General features: G+C 45.6%; 1 protein-coding gene and 2 long non-coding RNA genes across 5 annotated transcripts in view; 2 read left to right on the forward strand and 1 right to left on the reverse strand.

Moving 5' to 3' along the window:
* LOC130150427 (uncharacterized) overlaps window positions 1-10,623 on the forward strand; it is a 65,237-nt gene extending 54,614 nt beyond the window's left edge. Inside the window, exons 3-4 of one of the 2 annotated variants that reach the window (XR_008822228.1) lie at window positions 2,404-2,756; window positions 5,506-10,623. This is a non-coding gene — a long non-coding RNA (uncharacterized LOC130150427). Of the gene's footprint in view, window positions 1-2,403; window positions 3,653-5,505 lie in introns of those variants that run through there. The other variant, XR_008822227.1, reaches the window with a different exon arrangement.
* A 2,799-nt stretch (window positions 10,624-13,422) lies between these two features.
* LOC130150428 (uncharacterized) lies at window positions 13,423-14,984 on the reverse strand. The gene is made up of 2 exons (XR_008822229.1): window positions 14,198-14,984; window positions 13,423-13,607 (listed from the first exon to the last, which is right to left on the reverse strand). It is a non-coding gene; the product is annotated as an uncharacterized LOC130150428 (long non-coding RNA).
* Window positions 14,985-15,143: 159 nt separating this feature from the next.
* The window catches only part of SLC2A13 (solute carrier family 2 member 13), a 169,355-nt gene continuing 159,519 nt past the window's right edge, over window positions 15,144-24,979 (forward strand). For both annotated transcript variants that reach the window (XM_056341392.1, XM_056341393.1), the window contains exon 1: window positions 15,144-15,961. In XM_056341392.1, the coding sequence (XP_056197367.1) occupies window positions 15,409-15,961 (553 nt within the window). In that variant the 5' untranslated portion in view covers window positions 15,144-15,408. The remainder of the gene's footprint in view (window positions 15,962-24,979) is intronic.

Raw genomic sequence — 24,979 nt, forward strand, 5'->3', positions numbered from 1 at the left:
ATAAACCCTCTGTCTGAATGACAAATTAGCCCACAGAGCAGAGCTCTGTGCTCAGGTGGCTAGGTGTACCCTAGTTCAGAGATATATGCTTGAAGCTGCAGCATGCGGTGCAGACATACTCTCACTTCTTCAGGTGCCAGCCACAGTTAAAGCTGTTCAGTGCTTCCCATCGGAAATAAGACACAGTTATATAGCTTTCTTAGACTGCAGTTTGTCATTTGTCTCAGGATGGATTTTTCCTGAAAATGTCAGTAAATTTTTCCAAAGGGTAAATGATGGAAAAAACATGTTGATTTGACCATGTCATTAACCAAATGCCCAATTCTTACTATTTTGGGACTGAGAAACCCAGCTATGTCTTTGCTTTGGACTCAGGAGATGATGATTGCTGAGTAGAAAAAAAGGTCTTTAAATCAGCTCTTAATTTTGGAACTTGGAGAGAGACATTAAAACCTTCCAGGGGGAAAAATGGTTGAGAAAAAGAATTCAATAGAGACTTGTGAGAGATTCTCAGCTGCTCAGAAGATGAACCTGATGTGAGTATGCCCCAGTCTGGAAAGTTGGGTCTCAAGCAGGCATTTGTGTTGTTCCTGAGCAACAGGTTTGCTTTGGTGCTTTTCATAAGCTGACTTGTTTTCTCAGAAGGTTGATCAAAGTCTCTCTAGAATGGAAAGTTCATCCTTTTCACTAATGAAGACATCTTAAATCAATGGTCCAACTCATCAAGGCAACCCATTAGAAAATAAAACTAGAATAGGGTGTTGGTTCTTAATGTTGCATCAGAAAGGAAGAGTGAACAGAGGTTCCCAGAGAATAGCAGTGTAATTATGCGGGAGTATCAGCACCTAGAAGTATCATCCAGAAGAGTTCCAGCTGGACACCTAATGTAATAGGGAATAGAAGCAGGTCCCATCCCAGGGTACCAGTCCCAAATATCTTGGTCCTGGGTCTAATGAATGGTGATCCTAGGCAGCATCAGGAAGAGGCTGACAGTGGCAGCTTTTATGGCCACAGACAACATTGCTCATTTGCAGTTGCCCCTGCTACAACAAATCAATGGTTTATTTTAAAAGGTTTATTTTCTTTTATTAGTAATTCTTTTTGTCGGGGATCTGTCCTCATTTCAGCTGGGATAGAGTTAGTTTTCTCCTTAGCAGCTGGTACAGTGCTGTGCTTTGGGTTTAGCATGAGAATAATGTTGATAACACGCTGATGTTTTAGTTGTTGCTAAGTAGTGCTTACCCTGCGTCAAGGACTTTGCAGTTTCCCGTGCTCTGCTGGTGAGGAGGTGCGCAAGAAGCCAGGAGGGAGCACAGCCAGGACGGCTGGCCCGAACTAGCTAAAGGGATATTCCATACCATAGAACGTCATGCCCAGTATATAAACTGGGGGGAGCTGGCTGGGGGTGGGGGGCAATCACTGCTCAGGGACTGACTGGGCATCGGTCAGCCGGTGGTGAGCAGTTGTATTGTGCATCACTTGCTTTTTTCCCTTGGGTTTTATTCCTCTTTCTCCCTCTCCTCTTTATCTTTATTATTATATTTATTGTTATATTTATTGTTATATTTATTATTATATTTATTATCATCATCATCATCTTCCTATTATTAATTTTAAATATATATACACAAATATAATAATAATTAATTAAACTGATCTTATCTCAGCCCATGGGTTTTACCTTTTTCTGATTCTCTTCCCCATTCCACTGGGCTGGTGAGTGAGCAGGTGGCTGTGTGGTACTTAGTTGCTGTCTGAGCTCAAACCATGACGGGTTCTCACACATCTAGGAGGACCCTCTCATCTCCTCTCGTACCCTGAGTCTCAGATACTTTCTTTGATCTGTGTTCATGAACCCTGTTTCCCAACAGTTAGGTGAATTTGATGACTAAAAATGATTTTTTTTTGTCTTTTCACATAACTCCCAAATAACTGGTGCAGCAATTTCAAGTGACAAGCACTGATGCATTAGAAAGTTCCAGTGTAATTTCACAGAATCACAATTTGCAGTGCTACAGTGCCCTGCCTCTCTTCCCTGTTTACTTTTTATGAATGAATTTGAGGAATGAGCATGTCTGTAAGAAATAATCTATCTCACACCCTATCTACTTCCCATTCTTTTTCCCTGGTGGGGAATAAGGAGGACAGTGCAGCTAACATAACTACAAACTCTATTCACTTTATATGCCGCCTCCATTTTTCCCTATCTCTGGTTTTTTTTTTTTTTCTGAACTATAAACTTTGAGGGCAGGATCTATTTTTTAATATTGCTGTTTGCTCAAAAACCTAACATCATTTTGAGGCTTTGCTGGCCCCAAAGCACAACGTAATATACACAGCAAGATTATTGGGAAAAATTGAAAGATCACTGTGATACTGAAGTAGTTTTTTCTGTTCAAACAGAACTTGCCAGCACACCAGTTTGTGTAAAACGTGCTATTTGGAGGAACAGGAGAAACAGCATTGTTGGAGAGGTCATTTCTGCATGGAGTGGCAGACAGCCTGGTCTGCAGGGACCAAAGCACCTCTGGCTTGCAGGAAGTGAGCTGCAGTTGAGAGAAGGCATTTGTCATGAGGAAGCTGATACCCGCAGAGGAGTCCAAACCCAGTTCACAGACATCTTCATGAGAAACAAGCCCATCCTGGCTTCATCTGTATGTCCACAGTGAATGACAATGGTTGCAGAAACCCAAGCCTTTCCTGATTTTGTGGTCCCTTGCCCTCTTCCAGCAGCAAGTGAGGGCTGGAAACAGCAGGTAGGATGCCCAGGATGGAGGGGGTTGCTGCACGTTCACGTATGGGGTGGGCTGCCTGTCTGCAATGGGCTCTGAACCCTGCACCCACATTAAGGGGTGGTGTGAGAGCATGTAAGCCTTTACCCAAAGATGGCTGCTGGGATAGTTCATCTGCTCCCATGTGCTCTGCGTTGGCTCCAAGAAGGAAGGTATGTGGGTGTTGGGCCAGCCTGTATCCTCCAGCAATTCCAGCCTTCAGGCACGGGGCAGGGCAAATAATAAATGCTTTTCCTGAGGCAGGCTATTAGCTGAGTTTGTGAAGGCTGGTGATGTTTAGAGAAAGAAGTTTCTAAGCAGAAGGAAACCCCATCCGTTCCTCTCATCCCTGCCTCATAGAAAGGCAGGATCTGGGTTCAACTCCAGAGCAAGCAGCTGTGTGGTGCCTCACAAAGGGCCCAACTCACAGGCAAGCTTGGGATGGATCCTGCCAGAAAACCATGTGCAGGTCTGAATGTGGGGCTGACACTTGAAAGCAGATCTGATTGACACCCATCTGGATTACATCTTCCTGCAAAGAAACCTAGTAAAGGTCTGACGTGTACTTCAGCAGAAGTTCCTCTTAACAAATGCCAGCCTGGAAGCTCTTTAATACACAGCTTCACCTTCAGATTACAAACAGATATGGTTGGGCGTTTAAAGCAATGTCAATCCCAAGAGCAAGAGGGAGCATAGAGAGGGACTATGCCACAACAGTTGCTTATTTACTCCTCTTTTTCTTCAAATACCATTGATGTTCAGACTTTTTTGCCTTAAAAGCTGCTGCTTGTTAATTGATTCTCCTGACCTAACCCAACCCAGCTGGAACCAGTGCCTAAAACAGATTTCCACCTGTTCACTCACTATGTCTTTCTTTTTCTCCATCTTCACAACTTGAAAGTTTTCAAAAGCCCACAAGCCTATTTATTTGCTTGATTCTGACTTTCCTCTACAGTACTTCAAAGGTGGGGTTTTTTGCTTCCCCTGCTGTTTTTGTCATCTTCTGTTTCTCTCCTTTTCTTTTCTCTCATTCTTATTTTATGTTATCTGCCATGATGCTATCAATGAGAACCTCTCTAATTGCCAGTTTTGGAGAACTGAGTGTAAAAAAATGACAATGACACTTGCTCTTTTGCCATTGGTCCTGAGCAATAACCGCCCTATTGCTCATAGAATGGTATCTTTGCTAATATTGGTAAATACATTCACCAAATTGTGTTCCTTGAATAGTTTGTGTTTACTTTGAGATGTTCCATCTGTTTACTGCTAGAAAAATATAGACTAATTGAATTCCCACTTCCTTATTAGGTGCTTCCCTCTGAAATGAAAGCTGTTGTAAGGATTAGCATACAGCTGCAAAATTGCAACAAAAAAAATCTAAGTTTAGTACTCTTCAGTGTTGACAATGAGCACACACATTTCAGCATAGAAAAACCTTTCAAACTTTCTTAATATTTTTACAGTATCACGGTCTTGTTGTGAAGAGTATCAGTCTCATTGCGTAACTCATGATGCAATCTTTAAATGTGTTCTGTTCTCTCCCTAAGCCATTACGTTTACATACCTCCCTGTGAGCTGTTTGGCTTTGTTCCCTTAGGATGTATTTAGGATACCTGTATTATTAACAGTAGGTACCTGCTATTTCTGTGTTAACTACACATTTGGTGTCACCTACACATGTCACTGTCAAAGCTAGAAGCCACACATATCCTAAACTGCACTGTTAATGTCTTACAGGGAGGCTGAAGAGTAAAGCATCCTTATTACCTTGTGTGGTTTTTATTAACACATGAATATATAAAATGCATATTGCTTTATTCTCTACTGACAATCCATATGTTGCTTTCTGTAAGCTAATACTTTGTATTTATATCTGTTACGCACAGGTCTGTGCTCTCAGGGACCCAATTGTTTTCTGTAGTAAACGCTTTAGCATAGGCAGCGTGCCCAGTTGCCTACAGTAAGGTGGGTGTTCACACGATCTGCTTTAAGCATGTAAGCAGAAGTGCTGAGGCAGGAGCTACAGCTCCCTATGTAGTCAGCAGAGAGGGGCTTCTGCTCTGCTAAATAAAATAGCGATAGTGAGTGAACTCAAGTGCTGATCCCTAATAGGCCAAAGGGCAAAATTTTGCTTCACTCCAGCTCCTGTTTTGGAGCAAACCGACTAGACCTGAGACAAAGCCTGGCAATAGTTAGGAATGGGCTGCTCCCAGGACCATTCCTGGCACGCAGTATGAAAGTGGCTGCACCAGCTGCAGTTCTCAACCTCACACAGTTCTCCAGTGTGGTCCCAGCACCATGCATGCCACGTGCACTCTTGGTGCTGAAAAAAACCCTTGCATGAAGGGCAAAGCTGTCTTCTTACCCAGGGCACCCTTGCACTACCTCAGGTAAGTGTCCCAGGGATAACAAGTGTCACAAGTGAGTGTTTCAGATTGCTTAAAGAATCACCATCAAAGGTGTTAACAAAATAGTCTTAATATGAATCTGTGGGAGTGCGACTTCACAAAGTTTGGTGGTACATAATCACAGAAGGGTCAGGGCTGGAAGGGACCTCTGGAGATCATCTGGTCCAACTCCCAGCTAAAGCAGCTTCTCCTAGAGCAGGTTGCACAAGGTCGCTTCCAGGCAGGTTTTGAATGTCTCCAGAGAAGGAGACTCCACAGCCTCTCTGGGCAGCCTGTTCCAGTGCTCTGTCACCCTCACAGTGAAAAACTTTTTTCCTCATACTCAGGTGGAACTCCTTGTGCTGCAGTTTGTGCCCGTTGCCCCTTGTCCTGTCACAGGGCACTGCTGAAAAGAGCCTGGCCCCGTCCTCTTGACGCTCAACCTTGAGATATTTGCACGCATTGGTAAGATCCCCTCTCAGTCTTCTCTTCTCCGGGCTAAACAGTCCCAGCTCTCTCAGCCTTCCCTCAGAAGGGAGATGCACCAGTTCCCTCATCCTCTTTGCAGCCCCGCGCTGACCCTCTCCAGTAGTTCCCTGTCTCTCTGGAACTGGGGAGCCCAGCACTGGACACAGCACTCCAGGTGCAGCCTCACCAGGCAGAGCACAGAGGCAGAGGAACCTCCCTCGACCTGCTGGCCACGCTCCTCCCGATGCCCCCCAGGGTCCCATTGGCCTCCTTGGCCACCAGGGCATGCTGCTGGCCCATGGGCAACTTGCTGCCCACCAGGGCTCCCAGGTCCTTCTCCGCAGAGCTGCCTTCCAGCAGGTCAGCCCCAGCCTGTACTGGTGCATGGGTTTGTTCCTCCCCAGGTGCAGGACCTTGCACTTGCCTTTGTGGAACTTCATGGGTTCCTCTCTGCTCAACTCTCTGGCCTGTCCAGGTCTGGCTGAACAGCAGCACAGCCTTCAGGTGTATCAGCCATTACTCCCAGGTTTTTATCATTTATTACTTACTACACAGATAAATCTCAAAAAGAAGAATCAAATCAAAATTAAGCTGAAATGATTTACACAGAGACTAAAGATGTAAAAGGGTAAAAGGAGACCCACTGAGTCACAAGGCTCAGAGTTGATCCCCTTGCTTTCTAAACTCTTAATAGAGCTAAGGTGCAGCTAGATCCAATCTTAGTGTCAGATTTGCCCAGTGGTTTATATGTAAAGGATGTCTAAGGTTTATTCACAGTTTAATGTTGATCATAAGATTCCAGCAGCACTTAATCTTTGACTAGCTTATCATTTACAAAGTGAACCAATAGAATTTACTACAATCACAACAGTGACTTGATTACTGATCTGAGATGCTAACTTTCATATTGGGTACCTAAATCAATTCACGCACACATGCACACAGACACAAAGGAATAGATGTGTGTATGTATATATATATATGTATGTATAAATGTACAAAGGTATACCTGTTAAAAGTTTCCCTTCAGTTCTGTGAAATATTCATGTTGAATGCCTTTGCATTTCTCAATGGGTGAAGGGCTGAGCCTCGAGGAGTAGGAGTATCAGCCCAGGTTTCGTCATTAGCTTTTGGCAATGGTCCTTCTAACTTGGAAAACTTGGGAGTTTGCAAGTTCTGGGAGGCATCACACTCGGATAGTGATGCTGTTTGCAGCCTGCCGCAGACCAGGAGAGCTCAAAAGGGCCTTACTTAGGACCACTGTTCATAGGGTCAGAGGTGATTTGCTTTAGTCATCAGTAAACTTCCATCCTGGCCACAACCTGAGTTGGTAATTACTGGAATTTTGAAAAATTCCAGCGACAGTGTTATGATACCACTTGGGTTCAGATAACTAATGTTCCAAGGCTTGTTAGGGGATGTTATGATTCAGATAAGGAGTGTTTCTGGTAGTCAGTGCCATTTCCCACCTCAGCCATGCAGGAGTTGCTAGCATGGTCAAGGGATGCTTAACTGCCCAACTCATTACACATAGTAACAGCGGTTCCTGAGATTGTAATGCAGCCCAGGGGAGAGGGCGAGATGCACCACCACAACAAGGAACAACCTGGTGCCCTTGGTACCCTGGGTGTCTGTATGGAGTGGAAATGAGCCCCTCGTGTAACCTGCCAGGGTCTGCTCCAGCAGCCCAGCATTCTGCACTGAGTGGTTCTCTGCCTTCAGACACCTCTCAAGGTCACCTGCACCGAGGCTTCCAGCATGAATGAAAAATGTGGGGGAGCTCAGCACAGGTGCCACCTGGCACAGGTGAGCTGTGGCTCCACCACAGCACTAGGTGACCTGTGCCAACATCTCTGAGCACAGGCAGGAGGAAGAGGACATATTCAGGTACCATCTTCCCCTGGGGAATTAATCAGGCTGACCTACATTCCCTGGTAGCCTTCTTGTTGCTTTTATTTTAAACATACATCTAATGTTAACCTTCTTGCAGCCATTAGGGTCCTCTTCCGCTTGTCATGTTTTTCTGTAGATGATAGATAGTGACCTTGCAATGACACTGGCCAACAATATCAACACTCCTGAGTGACCACCACCTGACTCCATGAGTTTGAATACATGCAAGTTGTCTCAGTGGTCTTGAACTGCTGCTTCCCTGACGCCCTTCTCTTTTCAGCCGGTGCCGATATGTGCAAAGGCCAGGGAGCACAGTTCACATGTGACAATTAGTGCAAAAAAAGGTGCTGATTACTTCAGCCTTTTCTCTGTTGTCTGTCAGCATGTTGTCTGTCCTATCCACCTGCGGGCCCATGTACCCAGATACCTGTAGGTATCTCTTTTTACCTTACTACCCTTTATGTCCCTCAATAATGTTAGTTCCAGGTGGGCTTTAGCCTCCCTGATTTTACCCAGAAGTGCCTGAGCAGTGCTTTCTGCTCCTGCTTCCTGCATGTTCCCTGTCCATATTTTAGTTCATTAGGATGGACCTTACCTAGCCAAATAGGCTGTCAGCTGAAGTTTCCTATGCTCCTGCACAAGGGGATAGTTCATGCATGAACTCTCAGTAAGTTCTCTTTAAAAAATAATTCGTGCTTCTGGGGACTCTTCCCCTTCACGGCTGCTTCCCACAGGCTTTTTCCTGAGTAAGTCAGCCTGCTCGCCCGGAGTCCTGTCTCTCCACTGCTTACCTTCCTGGCTCTCCTCTGCATCCATCACCTCAAGGCTGCTGCAGCCTGAGCAGTGTTCTATGACTGCTCTCACGCCCACTTCTTCCCTGCTCCTCAGCAGGAGGTCAATCCAGCATTAAGAAGGCGGCCATGTCTGCCCCCCTCTTGCATTTATATTAAGAAAATGTCAGCACTGCACTCTAAGAACCTCCTGCATTGCCTGCCTATGCCATACTGCTCTTCCAGCAGACAAACAGGTGGCTGAAATCCCCAGTAAGGACTCCGAGTGGGAGTCTTCCAGTTTGCAGAAAGTTTCAGCCCCTGCCTCCTCCCAGCCTGCAGTCCGTAGTACACACCTATCACAACATCCCCCGGGTTCCTCCTCCCTCTGATCTTGACCCAGAAACTCTCAGCAGGCATGTCTCTGGTTTGATACTGGGGCACTGGGTAGTCAAGGAGCTCCTTAACAGAAAGCATGAAGCTGCCAGCTTTATCTGCCTGTCTTCCTAAACATCCTGCACCCATCCGTGGCCCCATTCAAGCCATGTGCACCACTCCACAGTCTGTGACTTGGATGTTAAAGACCCTGCAACTGTGCCTGGCAGTGCAGCTGCTCCTCCTTATTGCCAGAGGCGGTGCATCAGTGTACAGGCACCTGAGGGAAGCCTCTGAGTGCTGCCTTTTTGACGCAAGCAGAAGTGGGATTAAATCTGTTTTATTTAGGCATACAATTGTAGTTGTAGAGTGAAGCAGGTACACAAGTTTTCCATCATTAATGAAAACAGCCCGGTACCTTGGAAGGCCTCTGGGAAGAGACCCTGTGCATTTAACTCCCACTCTCATTCACCTAAAGTACCATCAGAAGCGCCTCCTAGATATATCCAGGGCCACGTGGCAGTGTCAGATTGTAAGCAGAAGTCCTCCCTGACCTCACAGAATCTTTTTAAAAATCAGTGGCATTAATTTGCAATGAATATCAGTGACTGTTCAACACTTCCTACTGATGGCATTAACCTTCCCATGAGATTAGCATATACCCATATCAATTGCTTTGAAGGGGTCAAGAATCACTATTAATGCAATTTTCATGAGTGCTTAATGTTATATTTGAAATTATCACTGTGGCAGGTATGATGCTTGTCAGGGAATTTGTTAAAATTTCTAGAGGGAGTTCCATAAAACATTTCACAGAGAACCTATTTAAAAAATGTAGCAGATTTTAATACTTGCAGCCTAACAAAATAGATTTTTAAAAGATACCTATCTACATTGGTGGAAATAGGACTTTTGAAGTACAGATACAGAAAGAAATAAGCAAGGAGGCAAATAAAAGTTCCAGCTTGTTGCTGCTCCATCCTATTTCCCAGCCACATAAAGTGCTGGTTTTCACCTTCCACATGCCAGGATGATGTCCTGGCACATATCAGTCCACTTTAGGCACTCTCTGCGCATGTTTTGCCTTTGCACAAGGAATTCATGTGGTCCAATTACTATTTCAAACTTGCTTGTCCCTCATTGTGCAGTTCTCTCCAAAAAACCACACCAAACAAGTTTTGACGGATTCACCATCTGTCAGATCCAGAGGGTATGACCAACTTAATGAGTCAGTGACTGAATTCCTCCCAGTCTATTTCCAGTTTCATTTGCAACCTGGGATAAAGCACTCCTGTATAGCATTCTGCTCGGAGGCAATGCAATGTCAGGGCTGACAGCAAAACCAGCCTTTAACCTGCTGCTTAAAACAGATGGTTTCCACTTCTTGGGACTTTAATTCGACAGTTGAGATTTTGCTTTGATGAGGTGAGAGCTTATAAAGTAGCGCACTCATGCTGGGTCAGCCGTTACTTTTCTAGAGATGCAGAATAGCGTGCAGGCATGCATAAGCCTAAAAGCCTTTCTGATTTATTTTTCAGTTTTATTTCATTAAATGATGGACAACTGATGTGCTGGTTTTACATAATCTGTAGAAGGATTTGGTTTAGAAGTACTGTCCACCTTTTAGAGGAATGGTGAATCTCATAAATCAAATTTGCTTAGTGAACAATAGAATTAAGGGGGCTTGGACTGAAACTGGTATTTTTGCATGTCGTTCTCTTCTTCCTGCATATGCCTTTCACGTACACCAGGCATTGGAAGATGATTGGATGTTGGAAGAGAGGGTTACCCTCCGATCCCAGGAATCTGAGCTGACTGAGAAATGACCTGTTGTGCTCCTGGGCTTAACTGCAGCACTCAAGGAGCTTTCTGTTGGCAAATGTTTGTTTGAAGATACAGTGTATCAAGAGTAGTGTTTCCCTAGTATCTTGTGGGTAGTGTTGTGCCAAGGCCGTGATTATGCTGCCAGGTGTTGTAAGCAACTGTAACTTTTACAGGATAACAATGACTTGGCAAGGATTGTAACCTCACAAACCGTCTCTGCAAGTACACAAATGTAAAAATTCCAAAATGTACAATAATAGAAGTCTTTCATCACCCTCCATTTTGCACCGCCACTCACGTTCAGCATGTGTTGGGCCCTGATTTTTAAAGTGATGCATCTAAATGGGCTACTGGAATCTCACCCTGGACGCCTATGCGGAGTGACCTCCCTGTCAGCTGTCAGTTCAAGGGCCGCAGACCTGCTCGGGGCATGTTTGGATTTAGCAACACGCTCTCACACATGTTGCTGCTGACTATCGGAGACTTTGTTTCAGTCAAATCTCATTAGATCTTTCTTTTGACAGCCAAAGGCAGAACGGAACTGTTCTCCTGCCAAAAAAGTTGAGTCCCTGCTCTAAAGCATGAAAAAGCTGGAGATCTCGAAAATAGAGAGAAAAAATTAACTTCCAAAACCGTGTGTTTCTTACAATTGCATTTTCAAGGGGTTTGAAGTGGATTTGCTGGAACTCATATGTTTAGCATGAGAGAGAGAGCAATTATGCAAAATGCGAGCTCAAACAATTACTTTGGTAAAGTTACCTGGGATTATAACAGCCTGTGGTGTGAAGTCTTAGGCAACCTTAGCTGTACTGCTGCCAGCTCTGCCTGTCAGGCAAGGAATGCGTCATCCCACAGTTTTCTCAGCTTTTTTCTGCAATCCCCATCATCCACACCCTTTTCCAGTGCCAATGCGGTAACTCTTTGTACTTGTTAGCCAATTTACCTCTTAACACTTGACCAGTAGGATTAAATGCATGGTGTTGGTAGGTTCCTTGCTAATAAATTTCAATGTTACTTTCACTTTGAAAGGATTTTACAAATGAGGTCAATAGCGTTGTCCCAGTTTTACAGATTCAGATGACCAAGGTAAAAGGTAAATAATTGGCTAAAAGTCACCCTGCGGGCTGGGATAGCTAGGAATTAAAGCTCCACATAACAGCATTCAATTGAGGAGAGCTTGTATATATATGAAGGGCAACTTTTGTTGAGAGACTGGAGTAGAGTCTAATCGGGATCTGTATGTCTAAGGGAGAATGCAAAGCAAACACTGGAAGGATTACAAATAACTAAAACTGCATTGAGAGCTATGAGATATTCAGATAAATGAACAAAATAACTCTGTCCAGATAGTGAAAATGGCTGGGGAAGGAATGTTATACCAGGATCGAAAACTATGGGATGTATCTGAAAGTGTCTTCTTTCCAAACAGACCAAACAACGGTGCAAGAATATGATGAATTTTGGAACAAAAGGAAGTTTTAAGGCAATACACAGCTAATATAAAATTGTTCCTAGTGTTAAATTCCTATTTACAGTTCCTTTTTTTCTTTTTTAAACTAGAGTGTTCCTTATACCCTCAACCTTATATTACCAATACATATTTGCAAACTCAACAAATTGGTGTGATACAGGATCAGGGTTTGTGTCTTGTCAAAGGTAAAAAATACTTTTCATATAAAGTGGCACCTAACTGTATTCCTTGGCGTACTGATAATGTATAGTTCTGTGTAGAGAAAAGTTCCTGAACCTCAAGAACAGCATGCAACTTAACTTGTTAGAAAAGATTTTGGCATCACTATCAGTGCTTTCCCAAGGCTTCAGACGTTATATAAGCTGCTATTATAAACCATATTTGCTGATCTTTTTTGCACATTTAGCTAGGTGATTTCCCTCAGCCCAGCACAGTGCTATTTCTCAACTTACACAGCAACTTCGCTTGTGGCAAAATAATACGAGTATCAGAGCAGGTTCCTTATGAGAGGTTAAGGCACCATAACATAACGAACAAGAAATTAGTTTAGAAGCCTAAAAACACAAGAGGTTGCACACTGTAGTGCTAAAGTTCACATGAGGCTAAAGCCCTCACGCCCACCCCCACAGCACCGACTGAGATGGGAAGAATTATTGATTCGGGGATTTGATCCCTGTATTATTCTCTACTAATTCAACCACGATTTCTTGTAAAGAATACAACCATCGCTGACAAGGCTGGAGCTTCTTCTCCCACAGAGTCAGATCCTTTTTAGCCTCTCTGTCCATCTAGCCCCATGACTCTCACATTCTTGTCTGCACATCAACCCTATTTCCTTTAAGATTCCATCTTTTCCCCACTTAACCTACAATCTTCTTGAGAGGTGAGAGAGAGATTTAAATTCTCCTGGGCTGAAGCAAATCTGTGATTTGGGTCTCCCACCTCCTGGGTGAGGCTATCAACCATTAGGCTATCACACAAAAGACCTACAGCATCTCACTGCACCTTGGCTGGACTGAAGTCCCCAGGAGACTTAGGTACTTGTCCACATGTCTCTGAGTGCCAACAGAGACAGGCGCTAACTCCAGGCTGTTCAGGTCTTGGGGAGTTCTGGGCACATGCGCTCAGCATTTTTCTGGAAGACGTTTTCTGAAGTATGCCATGCATCAACAATATAAAAGCAGGAAAATCTTGCAATTTTTCCTGCTCTCTGCTGAAACACAAAAAAATTGAGTTTCTTAAAGCTGGACCAGTTCTTTGATCTAGCTCACAACATTACCTGGCAAACAATTGTGCAAACATACCTTAAAGGAGAGAATGAGGCAATGCTGCAAATCTAAACAGTGCTTCAGTTAAACATTTAATCTCTTGAAAGCATAACATAATACCTAAAATCCACCCAAATCCTTCTTTGGATCTGACCCCCCGTCCCCTGTCTTAGATTACTAATCATACCTACTATGTCTTTCATTACTGTGAAATCATTTATAAGTCAGCTCTTATCATGAATGAAATCCAGTACTATGGAGATGATCATGGTAACACAAATCCACACACAAACCAACCGATTCCTCCCTCTTTCTCATGAAGTCAGTCTTCCCTGTAGCGTGTCCTGCAGCTGAACTTCTTTGTTGTGTTCCAGGGAATCCTTTTAAGAGATTAGCTTGAGAGCATGATCTGATGAGAAATTATGTCTGTGACTGTTGGGCCAGCGATAGAATAAAAAAGCCCCCAACTTTTGTTAGCTATCTTGAACTTCTATTAACTGTAATATACAGAATGCCTCCAGCTTCTGAGATGGCTGTTAAGACAGGTGGTTTTTGTGACACCCAGCTATTGTGACAAAATTCTGTGAAAGCATTCCTTCTAGGAGGCTACGGATTTGGTGTGATTTTAATGCGGTGTCCCATGTTTTTTATTTGGGGCTTACATACAAAAAGCATTGAGTGCTGAGCTTGTTGGGCAAGTCTGGAGACTTCTGGACTATTACAGTCTCTCTCCTGACAGCATTGTAATGTAAGCCAGTCTGCTCGGGGAGAGCTGCCGGACCCGAGGGGACAGCTTCTTGTGGCACATAGCTTCATTTCTGATGGTACAACTGGGAAGGGCTTCTCGCTCTAGTGCTGAGCGGGCCCCTAACCGTCTGTACAAGAGGAAGGAATGCTCTGCGCCAATCATACCGTGTTACCCAAAGCGTGATTAAAAACAACTGAATGTTAACATGTGTTTAATTCTTACCTAGTTCAGGCTTTTCACATGCCCGTGCATGGAAGCTGCCCTGTTGTACGCATCAATCCACTGACACATCTATCACTAACTCGATTAACTACATAAACAATTGTTACTACCGTTCACTTCAGTAACCTCTGCTCGCTGTTTTATTCAGTCGGTGTTATCTGGACCACGGTATCAGCGTTGCACAGCTTGCTGTGAGGCAGAGGCAAACCGCCGCAGAGGTGTCCACGTTGGACTTTGCTCCCTCTCGTAATATTTAAATTCACGTGGCTGTGGCTGGCACTGCTCACAAGGTGTGGGCCGGGAACAACCGCTCCCATCACCCACCGAAATCCTCCCTCCGCTGGCTGCCCGCCTTGGGGGGCTCCCCCGGCGGGAGCCCCGCGCCCGGCCCGCACCGCCTCTTCCTCTGCACCCCGGCGAAAATCCCTGCAAAAATGCTTAAAGATGGAACCATGGAAACGCTTAGTCCCGCTTGAAGCATAAGCGTGAGAACAAGCGGCAAACCCTTCTTCCATACGCTAACAAACCGGTCCCTCTCCCAACAACCGGTCGAAATTTCCCCTTTTTTTGCCACCGGGCACGCAGAACACCGCAAACGCCGCCCCCGTGCAAGGCACCCCGCTAGGAAGTCAGCCGCGATTCGGGGGTACGTCAGCCGCTTGGCCAAGGCGCAGCACGCCCGACGGCAGCGGCACCCCCCAGCCGAGCCCCAGCACCGCGGCGGGCTGGGTGAGCTACCCCGGGCTTGCGGGGCGCCCGCCCGCTCCCCCGCTCCTCCCGCCGGGGACCCCGGGCGGCGCCGGCCTCGGCGCGGCGCTCAGTGCGCAGGCGCGGCGGGCTGCACCTGCGCAGTCGTGCGCGCCACGGGGGGGCGGGGCGGGGCGGGGCGGGGCTGATCGGTCCCGCCCCCTGGCGTCCGGCGCCGTCCCCGCCCGCCTCCGCCTCCCGCTCCGCCTGGCGCTGGGAGCGGCGGCCGCGGCGGGCAACTTCCCCTCAAGTCTGTCCGGTGGCGTGCGGGGGGGACTATGCGACCCGGCTGAGCGCGGCCCGAGACGGGCGGGCGGGGCGAGGACAGGCGGCGCCAGCAGCAGCAGTAGCAGCAGCAGCAGCGGCAGCCGCCGCTCCGCCGCCGTAGCCAGAGTCGCCCGGCAGCCGCCCGCCTCAGCTGCCTGCCCTCCCCCGGCTGGGGCAGGAGCTGCCGCGGCCGTCCCATGTCCCGCAAGGCCAGCGACAATGTGGAGTACACGCTGCGGAGCCTGAGCAACCTGATGGGCGAGAAGCGGCGGCGGCAGGCGGACGGGTCCGCCGGCTCGGGCGCGGCGGCGGCGGCGGGCGAGAGGAGCCTCATCGCCGCCGAGTCGTGCTCAAGCCTCAACAGCGCGGCGTCGGGCGGCGAGCTGGAGCGGGCGGCGCGGCGGCAGTTCCAGCAGGACGAGACCCCCGGCTTCGTCTACGTGGTGTCGGTCTTCTCCGCCCTGGGGGGCTTCCTCTTCGGCTACGACACCGGCGTGGTGTCGGGGGCCCTGCTGCTCCTCAAGAGAGAGCTCAACCTGGACGCCCTCTGGCAGGAGCTGCTCGTCTCCAGCACGGTGGGCGCCGCCGCCCTCTCCGCCCTGGCCGGCGGCGTCCTCAACGGGCTGTGCGGCCGGCGGCCCTGCATCCTGCTGGCCAGCGGCCTCTTCACGGCGGGGGCCGGCGTGCTGGCCGCCGCCCGCGACAAGGAGACCCTGCTGGGGGGACGCGTGGTGGTGGGGCTCGGCATCGGTGAGTGCCGCGCCGCCCCGCCGGGCTCCCCTCCCGGCTGCTGCAGCCCCGGCCCCGGGAGGACCCCGGCTCTTGCCGCGGCGGGGGAGAAAGCCGCCCCCGGCGGCCGGTTTAGCCCGAGCCTGAAAGCGCGTCCGCGGCCCCTTTCCGTCGGGCAGCCCGCAGGCGGGAGGCGGGCGCCGGCCCCGGGGTCAAGTGCCTGGCTGCTGTCGAGGGAAAGGCGTAACCGAGCGGCGTCGGGAGAGGGGTCCGCTGGCGCCGTGGGGAGCGGGCGGGCTTGCCTGCCTCTCCGGCCCCCCACGGGCGCTGCAGTGCCGGCCCGCCCGGGGAGCGCTGGCTGGTGGCCGCGCGGGGGGGAGCGGGCTCGCGGTGTCGACAGCGCGCAGGGTACACGCGGCGTTGGGAGGGGGTTCTGGGAGCTCAGGAGCCGGGAGGGGATCGTGCCCGTCTTCCTGAACTGTAAATAACTCTCTCCTGCTTCCCTGCACAGCTTTGCTTTTCACTGGGCCCGAAAGGAATGCTTTCGGGACAAAATAAGGTAGTAATCTCTCTGGTCAAATGAGATGAGGCTTGCTTTGGGTTTCATTAATAGCCTCCTGCAGAACTGAACGGGAATTACTGCTCTTAAGCTGCCTTCCTATATGTGTTGCATAACTTGCGAACGGTAGGTTGTGGTAAAACTTTATAGTTGTCCCAAAGAACACGAAGTGATGAGGAACGGTTCCTCTAACCTTTGAGACTAGTTTCGGTGCCAACTGTATCCCAGATATCCCCAGAATTTTGGTTGCTCTTCAGCTGCCATCTGTCAGATAGTAATGAGTTATACTCGTCGTCCAGGATAGGCTGTATGAGGTTATTCAGAGTCCTTGGACCACAGTATCTATAAAGAAAAAAGGAAAGAAAGAAGAAAAGGCAAATATTTCTTACTATAATCTTGCAACCCTTCCTTTCTAAAAGCATGAGGACAAATTGAGAATTAGACTTGTTTTCCTCTACGTAGCAAAGTTCTATTTCTTAGCCATTGAATAATTTTTTGAATTCTCTGGCTCGTTTTAGACACACTTGCTGTGATGCAATTCGTGGTCTTATTAAGGAAAAAAAGTTAGTGAGTCACAGTAAGGGCTGTCGGAGATAAAATTGACTCCATCCTTGAAAGAGCTTACGCTGGTTTTCCTGTACAGTGAGGGACGTCTTTTTCAGGTTGCTGTTTTCCTATATCGAGTTGGGTGGGTTTTTCCTAATTTTTAAATGCTACCTCTCTGCGTTTATTTTTTTTTTTCAATCAAGACTTCAGCCTGCAGAATGTTGATAACATCTGTTACTATGTTTAGAAGAGAAAAAAACTTAAATTTTACTATAAAGCGACAGAAGAAGTATTTTGATGGCAATATGTAGTACATATGTTTAGTGGTAGATACTAAAAATATCAAACTTGACGTCGTCTTGTGTTTGTAAAGCTTCTCATGTTCCTTGTTGACCATAATTGGTTACATCAACAACTTCAGGGGGAAGAGAGAGGAAAGGGGTGGCTGGCTTGACTCTTGTGTGCATGTGTTGTCTTGTAGAGAGATACATAAGCACACTGGAATTGTCTTACGGTGGTGAAAATAAATGACACTGGCATTGTTGGTGGGATATGAGACTTGGGATTTAGTAATATGTAAGCCACAGAAATGGAAATCGGGTGCTGGGGGTAGTTCTTTTGTACAGCTGTAGATCTCTTGTGTAGTCTGGGGAGGGAGATCTCTCTTTGGCCTCTTTCCGCATCAGGGACAGGGATGGTGGTTCTGCAGAGGCTCTGGAGGGCTGAAGTAAGGATGGAGAAATGTTCTGAGGATTTTAGAGTACAAAGCCACTGACTCACATTTTAAAAATAGGGTATTTTCTCCTTTTTATCAAAGGTTGCTGCTCTTTATGTGATGGAGCTTATGGCCAGAAACAAAGCATTACCTTAAAATACTGTGACTGAAGCATCACAAGAGACTCCAAGGATTGCAGAATCCAATCCTAACAAGGTTTATTTTACAAAAGAAAAAGATGATGTGGTTCAAAACTATTCTCATACACCAAACTGTAACAAAGTCTGCCTTAAATCCCCCACCAGAGGGAGCCTAGATAATTCTATGAAGGCATTAGAAATTGGTGGAACTTTTAACCAGTTTCTTCCCTTTCTTCTCTTGGAGCCCTCTGACTATCATTTTGCTGCCCACAGTGAGCAAGAACTTCTAGCACTGGTGTAAGGAGGTCGTTCGGTAAAGTGATGCTTCAGTGACAGTGTGAACTGCTGAAATGTAAAGGTGCAATGGCATAGTGTTATAAAATGCTTTTCTATCTGCAAACCAATAAAAAAATTCTTTAACTGTGTATAATTTTATACACCTTTGAGGTCTTCTCCCCGTAGCTCTCTGCCAATTGCACATCAAGAGATCTGCTCCAGAAATATGTGTTTGCTTGCATTTAATAAATGAATTACCATGTTAATGGGCGGTACTGTGGTGCTGTGAAAGCAGATGCGGTGGTGGTTAGCTATGGGATTTCATTCCGCCCTTGCTGGTACGGGGTGGATCTGCGTTAATTGTGTCTATGTGAGAAAATGGCCATTTTTCTTGTGACTCTGATTTATAAAGGGCTACAATTAAACTTTCAGGGATGAAACCCACCGGATATATGCTGAAACGATGAACATCTCTTGCTTATCTGTTTTGTCCCTTTCTTATCATTTTCCATAGAGCTGTTTTGAGATGGAAAAACTCTCCTTTTCTCCTCAGCAATTACAGAAGGAGGTGTTTCTGGACAATAAAGACCACCTCTCCAGCATAAGCCCAAGTCCTCTTTTACTGCAAATGTTGAACGGATTTTTATAGTTGGAAACAGTTATGTTCCTCTTTTCCTCCCTCCCCCCCCAGTGTAAGTACAAAATATAGGGAATGCGAAAAAAGGGAAACCACGTTCAGCATGAGCTTAGAATATGCTTAGATGTTTTCAGGTCTGATTTTCTAAATACATAGTTCATGACAACTTCAGACAGAATAGCTTAAGAACAAGGTTATGGCCATTGTTCCTTCCCCCACGCCTGCCCCTTCCCGAGCAGCTCTGATGTCCCTGGCTCTTTCGGAATTTGGCTGAGCCTGATGTCAGGAATGCAACACTTGGAAAGATATTCATTACAGCAAATATGGGCAAAATTCAGACGTTTAGGAAATTGGATTGCATGTGCTCGGTAGCGCTTTGTATGAGCTTAGCTTGGAAGAATGTCACTGGTACAAAGCACGTTTGGATCTTTTGCATCTGGTAATGCTAAAGGCCTTAGCTTGTTGCTGAAGGGTGATCGACCACATTTGGTCCAGGACTGAGGGTCAGCATAGGTTTGCCTTGTGTTGGCTGCTGTAGTCTTCCCTTGGCTCGTCTTTGGTCTGTCATACCCAGGCCTGAGCACAGGCCAGAACTGAACCACCGAAGGTCTGAGCTAGGCATGGCTGTAGATGAGAGCTAATTCTGCTGAAAACCTGCTGCCATGAGAAGGGAGGTGGAGAGTGAGCATAGAGTAGACACTGGGACTAATCTAATAAAGACTAGAAAGGATAATAATAAATAGCTGTTTGCAAAGTCACTTATTTTTTAGACTGTAATCAGTCAATGTCCTAATTTTACAATCACTTTGTTGTCTGAACCCATTGGCTGGATGTGCTTCAATAGCTCACCAGTCTGCTATGGGAGCAGTTTATCCTTCGGCCATCTGAGGATGGTGAAGTTTTTAAGCCCACAGGTGATGTACATGGGTGTTGGCATGATGTTTCAGGTGGTGTGCTGTTCAGATTACTTTTTCAAGAAAATTTTATGTACCAGCTGTGGAAGGAAAGCTGTTTGAGCTATGCAGGGTTCAGGAAGTGACAGAATTAAGCTTGCTTGCGCAGTTGATATCTTAATGTACAGTTATTACGTGGATGATTAGATTATCCTGTTTTGTTCAGCATGCAGAACAGATGGTGCTCAAATAATGATCAGGTCTTAAGTGTTTTGGTTTCTTGCTCAGTGTGTGGCTTAGGTGTTACTTAATGCGCACACTACCCAAGCCCTTGTGAAAGCAGAGTTACTTCTTAGGACTGCTGTGTGTGCATGCACTCTGTTACCAGGTCTGCAATGCCAAGGAAACCTGACTGGTTAGGTGCCTTGTCTTCTCTCTGACCCCTGTCTTTGCTGGTACGTGATGTATCTTCACAGTGTGAGCCTACTGTCAGTGCTTGCTTTGTACTCAAAATGTCTGTAGTGTGTGTTTGGTTTTTTTTTTTTTTTTAAAAGGCTGTATTTGAAAGTGGTGTATGTAGTGTTCCTGGTAGCATCTTTTTACTGCATATGTAGGTCTTATTCTGAGCAGAGGAAAGAAGATTGTATACAGAATTAGGCAGGAGTGAAAAGCGCTGGCATATGGTTTCAGGATCCCCTGGTGGGACTGGCTTCTACTGACAGTAAGGTCCAGCAGCAAATAATAAAAGTAACCAACTTTGTCCAAAGGACTTGCATCATGTAGCATCAGCTCTGAATTATCTTTAGAGTGAAGGTCCACCGTATCAGCTGGACTACCATGTATGCTGTGAAAGTATTGGAAAATAACTGGCAAGACCTGTTGTTTACTAAAGATGAGGATGCGTGTGCTGGTTGTTTTTTTTTTGTTTTAGTGTACTGTGGAGCTTTTTCAGGTGCTGTGTATTATCTTGGAAAAAACTCCAGATTAATCTCCTCTTCCCAACATCCCATGGGAGGCTCTGAAGCTTCAGTCTGTTTTTATAAATGAGCGTCCTACAGCTTAGTGCATTTTGGAGGTGAAAGTCACTGTCGGCCCCCAAATATGCTGCGCTGCTTCTGGCAGATGCTTGTAATTTTCAATCCAGAGATTCATAGGCTGTTGTTTCCTCCAGAGGCAGTGGTTTGTTAGTATAAGCTTGCTGTAGAGATGGAGGGGACTGAAGAGACAAATAGCTACATTGTTGGAATTGACTCTTGTACTGCCACTGACCAGAGATGCTCACCCAGGTTTCTAGGATTTATAGCTACTGACATTCCTGTGTTCATTTGGGGTTGGATCTCTGCATTTTAAGAGCTTAATCTGTTCTTGTGCAGAAGCAGCTGGGAGGATATGTTAGCTTCTGACTGGAGCTGCGATCTTGCAGGGTACTGGGAGTACATTAAGATGAAAAGCATTATCTTTTGAAGTCCTCTGATTTTTGTGTGCATTGGACAGGATACAGAGTGATATGCTCAGTTCACCGTCATATCAACAAGCACTAACTCGGTTACTGTTTTGTCTGATGGTGTAATATCAAAAGATCAGCAATTTATACAAAAATATTGCTGCCTTTGGCAAATATTTAGTGACCGTTTCAGAACAGTGTTAAGTATTAAGCACACATAGTTATATCTAAGAGAATTTTTGGACATTTGATTCTTCTGGAAACTGTAAGTCATAAGGGTGGTGTTTCCTTTTTGTGTGTGTGTGTTTTGTTTTGGGCATTTTGCTGCTGCTGCTGCTGTTTAAAAAATAATCCCATAGCTCATAAAACTTGAAATATATTTTCTGTCTCCAAAACATGGGAATCTTATCTTTTTCCCTGTACTTGGTCAAACTGTTCTATCAAAACATAATTCCTGTTATATTTGAAGTATTTTATTTCATTTTGGAAAAAATACAATGCACCCAGTTCATATGTGATGTAAAATCGAAATTTGTATGGTCCTCCTACTCCATATAAAAAAGGCAGCTTGAAGGAAGCTTGCAGTGTTAAGCACAAGTGGTTTCTTACCTATTTTGAAAAATTGATGTGGGCACCATAGGTGGGCTTATTTTCCAAATGCTTTGTTTGCTACAGGAACAAGAGCCCAGTGGCATCCTCTTACCATGATGTTAAAGTCAGTAAATCATTCAGCTGGAGCTCTTGGATTTGAGTGACTTAAGCTGAAGCTTGTACCAGACCCATCCACGGAGGCATAAGGCAGGACATCTGAGGACAGTCCAAGCAGCAGATTCGGAGTGCTAGCTACCATCTTCTGCTGTGCACTGTCAGAATATGCGCTCAGATTTTATTCGGAGCATACTAGTATATGTACTTTGCCAATTGTATCCTGATAAGCAATTAAAAAAGTAAAACCACTGAAAGTAGACGCTCACAAGAAGGAGTTTTCTAATTGTGCTTTTTCCTTATCTTAGTAGTCAAGATAATTAATTGTAGCAGGTCTATGCTCTTTAGTGGGTTTTTATAGAATGCATTGTATTTTGAAAGACATTAATTTCTTTTAAAATGTAGTCTTTTAGGAATCGTAGGGATTATTCCGTGAAAGTATGGTAAGCTTTTGGGTTGCATATCCTATGGAAGTCCTCAAAATCTATGATTTCTACTGAAGGTGGATGGACTCAAACTGGACAACTGTGGCTCTGTTTCATGCTGGTGCCACAGAAGTATAATGGCCCTGAGGGATAGCTTTGTCTGCAGGGTTGTTTTATGGGTCTTCACTGGTGAAGAATAGAGGTTTTGCATCTGACCTGTACAGTCAGTATTACTGGTGTGAAGCTTGTGAAAAGGCTGGGTTGGTTGGTAGAGTCATTGCAGCTGCTGAAAGTCTAAAACCAGTGACTGCTGAAAATCAGGGGAGCAGAGGTCTTCCTTTGGTTTCTTTCTGCAATGATTATGCCTGGAACAAATAGCAAGAGAAGCAGTTATTAACTATGTTGTAAAGATGTAGCTCAACATAGCTTTGGATGAGTGTGTAGTCATTTCACTACCTTAGCTAAACTATCTTTCTGTAGGCCCTATGATACAACTTGAATGCAAACCCTTCTAAAAGGTGTTTTTCTTATGGTAATTGAAGAAAGGAAGCTTTAAAAAACACGTGTTCCTGTTCCTTCCACTTTTGATCCTCCTCAGTTTTGTTGGAGGTTTTAGATGTGTGGTTTTATTAAGGATTTATTCAAAGCAAATGCCAGTCTGAAGGTGAATTTTTCGTAGGTGGTTTCCCATTTTAGCTGTTTATATACCCAGTCACTGAAGTTGCGTTTCTTAGCTCAGAAACTCTGTCCTTTCTTCCTTTACAAGTGCCTCTCAGATGTGCTGCCTGTGGAGGAAATGTCATGCTGTGACCTCGGAGCCCCCCCCACGTCTGGCTGGCTGTGGATAGGCCATGGCATGCTTTCAGCCACGGTGTTAGCAAATGTATTTCTGCCTCCTGCTTGGTTTGGTCTCTTATTTGGCTAACTAGCAAGGCTACCTGCCTCTTCTACAGTTGTGCATGGACTTCTTTCTTATGTTCCTTTCAGGCAGCCAATCCTTGTTTGAATTGCCCTAGGGATTGCTCCTGGGTTGACTTTCCTGAGAGTTAAGCATCTCTTTGTGTGGCTGTTGTGTTAGTGGGCTCAGGTACTGAAGAAGTTATGTGGCTGTAAAAAAAAAAAAAAAAAAAAAGAGGTGTATGTTTATTGATACGTGCAACTCTTTTCCTTGGGCTTCCCCTTCAGTTGTCCCTCAGGGATCGTCTTCTCCCTCCCCTGGAGATGTATCTTCCAGTTATGTATATTCAGGATCTGTCACCCCACCATCTCTACTTGAATTTTTCTTCCCTTCTCCCTGATTTTTCCAGTGTAATTCAGCAAGAGAGCAGTTCTTTGAAGGAGGTTTGCCCTCTGTGGCTAATCTGAAAGCCTTCTTGGCTCTCATTAGAGCGGACATTTTCAAGAAGCACCTGGCACCGGCCTTGGGACTGGTCCTTTACTAGGGAGCGTTTTACATCAACAGGTACATTCTACTTCTGTTCCTGAATGATGAGGCAATTTCAAGGCAAAAAACCCCTGTTTCCAGGCAGTGTGGAAAATGCCGGTGTTATCTGATGTTTTTAGTACATGGGCTGACGGGCATTCTGTGATGCTGAATGGTCTTCAGGGAGAAGCGGGCTTTCTGTGGGAGGCAGTTGCTTCAGCCCTCAAATCTAGAACTTTCTGGTCTCTTTTTAACACTGTTTTTGGGAGGGTCTGAGTTTTCACAGGTTTCATGCCGTGCCAACTGGTAGCATTGAGGAGCACTCTAATCTAATCAACAGCCAGCCAAGCACATACAGCTGCGCGCTCAGTTGTCTCTGAGGCAGTAATGAGGTGTTTGTTGATACCCAGACGATAGACACAGAACCAGAAGATGCCAGAAATGGTGGAGGACTTGCTGTGTAAAAAAAAACATGTATCCAAAATTAGATTCACCTGGCAAATGCCCATCTTTTCACAGTCTAGACAAAATTAGGTAGCTTTAGAAACCTATACCCTAAGTGGGAGCCTGAAGGCAAGAATTTTCCAGCCTTTTCCCAGAAATGGGAGTTTCTGCAGGCTAATATTTTCTGTCTTGGATAGAAGCAAGGAGTAACAGCCCTTCTGTTTCCCATTTCTTTTGGTCAGGAGCCTCATGAGCATGGTTTTCTCCACTGTTGCTTCCCTTGCAAGTTTTCAGGGAAGGAAAACCAATAATTGTAGTTTTAATGTGCCTATGGGTGTAATCACTTTGGGAAAAGAAGATTATTTTCCAGCGTCTGGAAGGAAGTATTAGGGATGTCTTTGTGTTTAGCCACAGTACTTCTACTTTCCTGTCACACTCTGGAAACCCAAGAGAATGCATTCCAAGTTGGAGAGAGCAGAAGAACTTGCCTGGTGTTACACACATTTTATTGCCTGTGCTGTGGGGCTTGTGGTCTTGTAAATTGGGAACATGTTCCAGGGAGTGCTGCTTGGAGAAAAACATTTACTGAAGTGATCACTGGCATATGCTAAAGGAAGGTGGTCTTTAATTTCTGATTGCTTATAAGAAATTCTCTCCTATTCCTTCTCTCAAATACTTGTTTTGTGCCAGAACAACATAGAAACCCAACAAAGCCTTGAACAATCTACTATGCTTAGTAATGTCTGATAGTTTTCCAGGTGTATTTTTGTAGTTTTAGCACTGCTACTCTTGGTTTACCAAATAAGAACTTTGAACTTAGGCCTACTTGAGG

Source organism: Falco biarmicus, chromosome 5 (assembly GCF_023638135.1).
Source record: "Falco biarmicus isolate bFalBia1 chromosome 5, bFalBia1.pri, whole genome shotgun sequence".
Classification (NCBI taxonomy): Eukaryota; Metazoa; Chordata; class Aves; order Falconiformes; family Falconidae; genus Falco; species Falco biarmicus.